At 41.4% G+C, this 7500-nt stretch overlaps 1 protein-coding gene across 1 annotated transcript in view; it reads left to right on the top strand.

Annotated features, from left to right (window-relative positions):
- Positions 1–3661: 3661 nt before the first annotated feature.
- Positions 3662–7500, top strand: part of LOC106879621 (uncharacterized) — a 26371-nt gene continuing 22532 nt past the window's right edge. Inside the window, exon 1 of the mRNA XM_089350162.1 lies at positions 3662–3949. Within this exon, the coding sequence (XP_089206288.1) occupies positions 3871–3949 (79 nt within the window). The 5' untranslated portion in view covers positions 3662–3870. The remainder of the gene's footprint in view (positions 3950–7500) is intronic.

Genomic DNA, 7500 nt, shown 5'->3' with positions numbered 1-7500 from the left:
AGAAGCCTGAGGCGTATCTCACTGGTTCACACGAAGAAAGACCAAACTTACAGACGGCTTCTTTGTGGATGACTTGGAACTGTAGGCCAAGAGTATGCCTTGATCTGGTTGCAGTATTCTCAAAGGACATAAGGCTGGAGTTTGGCCAGGATAAATGTTATTGCTGTTGTTGTTGGCACTCCGTCGGTTACGACGTCGAGGGTTCCAGTTGATCCGATCAACGGAACAGCCTGCTCGTGAAATTAACGTGCAAGTGGCTGAGCACTCCACAGACACGTGTACCCTTAACATAGTTCTCGGGGATATTCAGCATCACACAGTGTGACAAGGCTGACCCTTTGAATTACAGGCACAACAGAAACAGGAAGTAAGAGTGAGAGAAAGTTGTGGTGAAAGAGTACAGCAGGGTTCGCCCCCCCCCCCTGCCGGAGCCTCGTGGAGCTTTAGGTGTTTTCGCTCAATAAACACTCACAACGCTCGGTCTAGGAATCGAAACCGCGATCCTATGACCGCGAGTCCGCTGCCCTAACCACTGGGCCATTGCGCCTCCACAAATGTTATTGCATAATTGTGAAAAAGGGAAAATTGTAAGCCAGACGAGCTGCACCTCCATCACTGACTTGGCTGTTTGCCTTATATTTGATGAGGAAATGTTAAAGACATCTAGGGGTGGATGAAGACAGATTTCCTACGATGGCACTTGTAACAAGACACATGTCACTAAAGAATATTACAGCCGAATAAGGAAAATACGAACCTTGGAACTCTCTGCCCTCAATAAAACAGTGCGTGTTTGTGTTTGTGTGTGTTTGTCCCCCACCCCACCACTTGACAGCCGGTGTTGACGTGTTTAAGTTCCCGTAACTTAGCAATCCACCAAAAGATATCAATAGAATTAGCACCAGGCTTTAAAAATAAAATACGTATTGGGGTTGATTCATTCGATTAAAAATTCTTCGAGGTGGTGCCCCAGCATGGTCGCCGTCAGCTGACTGAAACAAGTAAAAAGTACAAGATATATGCGCATGTCCAGACATGCAGCTGTACGCATGAGGATACATACATACAAGAAAACATACAGATCAGCACATGCACTGATTCCAAACACAGCACATGTACCCTGCACACATGCACACGCATACCCTGTTGCTGATGCTGAAATTCCAATGAAGTAGCCCTGGATCTGGGTTAGAAACCGGTTCTTTCTCTATTGGCAAGAAATCTTGGAATAAACTGAATAATGACATACATAGTTATCTATCTATCTATCTATCTATCTATCTATCTATCTGTCTGTCTGTCAGTCTGCCTGTCTGCCTGTCTGCCTGTCTGTCTATCCTTCTGTCTGTCTGTATGTCTGTCTGTCTATCTATCTATCTATCTATCTATCTATCTATCTATCTATCTATCTACATACATAAATATATACACACACGCAAGCACGTGCGTGTACGCACACACCTCTGGGCACATGGACACGGACACACACATACACACACACACTCATATGATATATAATGATATGTGTGTGTGTGTGTGTGTGTGTGTGTGTGCACATGTATTTATAAATAGAGATGCATGAATCTATCAATTTGTTTGTCTGGCTAACTCCCCCCTCTCTCTTTCATTCTCTCTCTTTCACTCCCTCTCTCCCTCTCTCTCTCTCTCTCTCTCTCTCTCTTTCTCTCCACTGAGTAGTGGTGTCCGTGGTGACGGCAGTGCGGACGATGGAGGCGGTGTTGGTGGGGGCAGTTTTAAGTGTTTAGAACTGACTCCACCGTTTCCACAGTTCCAGACACAATCACTCGGGTTCTAATACAACACCACCTTCCTCCTCCCACCACCACCACTACCACTCTCTACCCCCTCTTTACTCCGCCACCACTCTCCCAGCGCCTTCTTCCCACTGCCATCACCCCACCCCCTCCCCCCTTTCATTCCACCTGCCTCTGTTATCGTTTCTTCAACTTAACCAAGATTAAACAGGCGGAAAAATATGCATCATTTACCTACACACACACACACACACACGCTATACATACACATACACACACGCTATACATATACACACACACACACACACACACACACGCTATACATATACACACACACACACACACACACACACGCTATACATATACACACACACACACAGAGATCTAGTTTAAGATAAATCTATATGTAACTGACTTCTTCTTCTTCTTTCATTCTCCCAGTCTCTCATTCATTCCTCTTTCTCTCTCTCGCTCTTCACTAATCCTCTCTCTCTCACTCTTTCTCCTTTTCTTTCCGCTTTTCTAATCATTCTTTCCTCTTTCCTCTCTCTTTCTCTCTTTATCGCTCCCTCCCTCCCACCCGCTTTCTCTCTCCATTCCGCTCTCTCTCGCTTTTTTCTCTCTCTCTTTCTCCCTCCCTCCTGTTCTCTCTTTTCTCTCTCTCGTTCTTTACTAATCTCCCCATCCCTCTCTTTCTTCTTCTTCTTCTTTCCGTTTCACTAATCATTCCGTCCTCTTTTTTTCCTACCTTTCTCTCTCTTTCTCTCTCCCTTCCGCTCTCTCGCTTTTCTCTCTCTCTCTCTCTCCTTTTCTCTCCCTCCTGCTCTTTCACTTCTCTCTCTCTCTCTCTCTCTCTTCTCTTCCCCCTCTTCTTTCTGCTTCTCTTATCAGTCCTTCCTCCTCTCTTTCACATCTCGATCAGTCTCTCCTCTCTCTCCCCTCTCCTGTTAGGATTTCGTGGATCTAAACTTGTTGGCGGGGCAGCGCCCTTCACCCTCAGAGGCCCTCCGAGATCGATACCTTTAATGCTCCTCTTGAACTTCGATACGTCAACCCTCGAAGGAACGATATGAGCAACGAGGAAGCCCCAGTGAGATTCCAAACACCGAAGAAGAAGAAGAAGAAGAAGAAGAAGAAGAAGAAGAAGAAGAAGAAGAAGAAGAAGAAGAAGAAGGTCTGGTTTAGTGATTAGTGGTGGGCCTGGCGAGGTTGGACATGATACGAATGCTGAGCCGAAGAGAGGGGTGTTGGGTCAGGAATTCACCAGCAGAGCTGGCATGAGGCTAACTGGTTGCAAGAAGCAGAGGCCATTATAGTAGAAGTGGAAAATGCAGAGGGAGGAGACAGCGCTTCTGTGGGGAGGGGGGTTAGGGAGGGGAGAGCGTGTGTGCGAGTCACCGAAATCAGAAGGATGACTCTTCTCTGACTCTAACCTACTTCCTGTCGTTGTTGTTGTCGGTGTTGTTGTTGTTGTTGTTGTTGTTGTCTAACCTCTGGACAAAGCCGAAGGAGTTTCAGTCGTGATTATTCTACTTTTTTATTTGCATAGTGTATCTAGGAGTACAGCGTCCAACATGTTCCACACTTTTTTATGAAGGTAAGGTATAGCTTGAGGGAAGTTTTAGCTACAGATTCTAGCAGATCGAGCGATCCTGTCTAGACATCTTCCCTCTTCGGCAGACACTGGTTGGGTTGCAGTAAAACGTAGTCGAATAGCGTGGCACCCTGTAAGAAGCGACCAGCTGTTACTCATGATTTCGACGACGTCAGAATATCTTATGTGGCAGTTGGGTGTCGCAATTGATCTGGCCTGCGAAAATATCGATTGTCTATTGACAAACACGAAGTACAAAAATTAAAAAAAAAAAAGCATTTAAAAAAAAAACAACATAAAAACAAAAGTAGACAGGAAGGCATACACGCGTACATATGTATGTATGTATGTACGAGAGAAAGAGAGAGACGGGTTGAGGGGCGTGAGTTGAGGGATTGGAGTTGACTACACAAAAACCCATAACAGAATAAGACACATGTTAAACTCCAACCGGATATTAAGTGAGGGTGTATATTGTGTAGAAAACAAGGCGAAGCCGAGATGAACAACCTTTTCTGTTACCTGGTCTTTCTTACCTTTTTATGTTATACACACCTTGATGCTAAACCAGCACAATCAGGTAGGTTCTTGTTATTGTTGTATGTAGCGTTTGCGTGTGTATGTGAGAGTGGTCCTTTGTATATTGTGTCTACGTGCGTATATATATGATTATATGTATGTGTATATATATATACATACATATATATATATATATATATATATATATATATATATATATATATATATATATATATATATATATATATATATATATATATACATATATACACACACACACACACATATATATATACACGAATGTATGTGTGTATACAAATAAGTATATGTATACATCGAGGGAGTGGTAAAAAGTTCCTGGCTTTGGGTAAAAGAAAATACAGGAGAATCAGTTAATTATAAGTTTAGTCAATATATTCCGCTCTCAAATCCACACATTTATCGCAGCGGTCCTTCCGTTTTCTAAGCCCGTAAAAGAGCTCGAAAGCTGGTACTCTTAAGAAAAGGTCGGGACTCTCAAAGCCAGGAACTTTTCACCACCCCCTCGTATGTTTGTACACACACACACACACACACACACACACACACACACACACACACACACACATATAATGAGGGCGCGTGGCTTAGTGGTTAAGGCATTCGACTCACGATTGTAAGGTCGTGAGTTCAATTCCCGGCGACGCGTTGTGTCCTTGAGCAAGATACTTTATTTTTCATTGTTCCAATCCACTCAGCTGGCAAAAGGGCCAACCTTGTCAAATTGAATCTCCCTGAGAACTTCGTTAAGGGTACACGTGTCTGTGAAGTGCTCAGCCACTTGCACGTTAACTGCGCGAGCAAGCTCTTCCGTTGATCGTATCAGCTGGGACACCTCGTTGTCGTAACCGACGGAGTGCTCCTACATATATACATACATACTTACTTACATACATACATACACACACATACACATCTATCTATCTACTCTATCTGTCTGTCTGTTTATCTATAAATACACGCAGACAGGTATGTATATATATAGGTACCAAGTATAAACTGTAGATCCAACCAGGGAATGGATCCAAGTGTAGCATTATATATAATATACATACTATATATATATATAGGTTGGACAAAATAATGGAAGCACCCTAAAATTTCAAACAAATATATTTTAATATGGAGTAGGACCGTCTTTGGCAGTAATTACCGCTTGAATTCTACGAGGTATGGACTTATAAAAAGTTTGAATCTTTTTCCAAAGGAATTTTTGTCAATTCTTCAGCTAAAACAGTCCCCGGTTCTTGTAGTGATGATGATGGAGGACATCGACTCCTTGTTTTTCTATAAATGTTCAATAACATTGAGATCTGGGAACTGTCGTAGCCAGATAATATATTAGTTTGACGCTCGGGGAAAATGGAAAAGTCTTTTAAGTTTCGAGCCTACGCTCTTCGACAGAAAGGAATAAGAGAAAATAAACAGAGAGAGAGAATGAAAAAAAAAAAACTTGTCAAGCAAGGCGGATGTATGTATGTAGGGGGTTTCCAATTCCTGAAACAGCCTGGAAGTCACGTACCCTGACCCCGTTACCAGTTTTTAAGGGGATTTTTTAAAAAAATAATCTTTTTAAAAAAAGTTATAAAGTCTTTTATCAGGATGGATGTTAATAACTTTTTTTGGAAGAAGTTTTTTCTTAGTGTGTGAGCGCTTTCGATTAACCTTTTCAAACGTTTTCAAACACATGTGCTCTTAGTTATATATACATTTATATATATATATGTGTACATACATATACATACGTACATATATGTGTCTACATATATGTGTCTACATATATGTGTCTACATATATATATGTAGACACATATATGTACGTACGTATATGTATGTACACACACACACACAAAACGTGTTTCTTTCAGTTTCCGTCTATCACCGAATGATTACAAGATTGAGGCATGGCCACTGACTTCAGTCTATATTTCGATGAGATCAATGCATGTTTTTCGAACAACCAACTGCTTCTTTTACTTGTTTCCTTCATTGCTAACGACCAGAAGCATTGCCTTTCTAATTGGTCTCTCATATTTCGCTCGCTTTCAACGGTGATTTTACACAATCCTTAAATTACAGTCTTGGTTTCCACTGACAAGTTCGCCATATAGCATCAACTTAGGGAACTTCTACTCGTTCGTCCGAACAAGGTGTTTAGTCTAATGTTCCGGGCGTTAGCTGTCCTCAAGATCTCTGAGACAAATTCTGAATGTTGTCATGTGCTTGCAGGCTACACACACACACACACACACACACACATACACACACATACACACACAGCAGCAGCAGCGAGTATCGAACTTATGACTCTATGATGGTGAGCCGAACACCCTAACCATTAAGTCAGGCACCTTTACTAACAACGGTGTTATTGATTTAACGAAATTGATAAAAACGAAGAAGCAATGTGGTAAAGAATATATAGAAAAAGGGCGGTGAGCTGGCAGAAGCGGTAGCACGCCGGGCGAAATACTTAGCGGTATTTCGTCTGCCGTTACGTTCTGAGTTCAAATTCCGTCGAGGTCGACTTTGCCTTTCATCTTTTCGGGGTTCATAAATTCAGTACCAGTTATGTACTGGGGTCGCAGTAATCGACTTAATCCCTTTGTCTGTACTTGTTTGTCCACTCTATGTTTAGCCCCTTGTGGGCAATAAAGAAATAAGGAACGTTAACACGCCGGGCGAAATGCTTAGCGGTACTTCGTCTGCCGTTACATTCTGAGTTCAAACTCCTCCGAGATCGTCTTTGCCTTCCATCCTTTCGGGATCGATTAAATAAGTACCAGTTACGCACTGGGGATCGATGTAATCGACTTAATCCCTTTGTCTGTCCTTGTTTGTCCCCTCTATGTGGGCAATAAAGAAATTAAATATATAGAATAGTACAATAATTATTTACTGCCAAGTTTATCTCTGCAGATTTTCCATTGAGTTCAGAGTCGTTTCCTATGTTTTCTCTCTTTGATCGCATTGTTTACATAGGCGTATTCATAGACGGAATTCCATAACTTTCGATGCTGACTCTGAACTCTGTAGAAAATATGAGGAGAAGCACTTGAAGAAATGAAAACAACGCCATACTGTTAACAGAAAAGCATGGCACGGCATTGGTTTGTGAACATTGAATATTCTTGATAGCATATCATGGCTGCAAAACGAAATACGTGTCCCAGCAATTAATAATTATTTAAGGAATAAATGAAGATTGAGAGAGTCGTTAATAAAATATTGAAAATTACGAAAACAAAAAAAAATAATCATTGTAATTAAAATTGAAGGAAAAGAAATCATTTTCTCTCTATTCCTCTCTTTTCCACATTCCTTTTCTCTTCTTTGTTCCCCCTCCCAACCTCGTTCTACTTTCTTTCCGCCTTCACACCCTATGACAAGAAAGCTATATATATATAGATGTGCAATCCCCGTCAAATTTCAGTCATAAATAGCCTAAAGATCTTCTGCATCTGCAGGGGAAACCCAAACTAACCACATTACTCGGCCGAAATGAAAATAACAACAACAATAATAATTTATTTCACACAAAATTGTAGATATTAAAATTTAAAAAAAAAATTTA

This window comes from Octopus bimaculoides, chromosome 4 (genome assembly GCF_046866305.1).
Source record: "Octopus bimaculoides isolate indiv1 chromosome 4, ASM4686630v1, whole genome shotgun sequence".
Taxonomy (NCBI): Eukaryota; Metazoa; Mollusca; class Cephalopoda; order Octopoda; family Octopodidae; genus Octopus; species Octopus bimaculoides.
The sequence above is the reverse complement of the archived record's forward strand: the minus strand, read 5'-3'. Positions and strand labels throughout refer to the sequence as shown.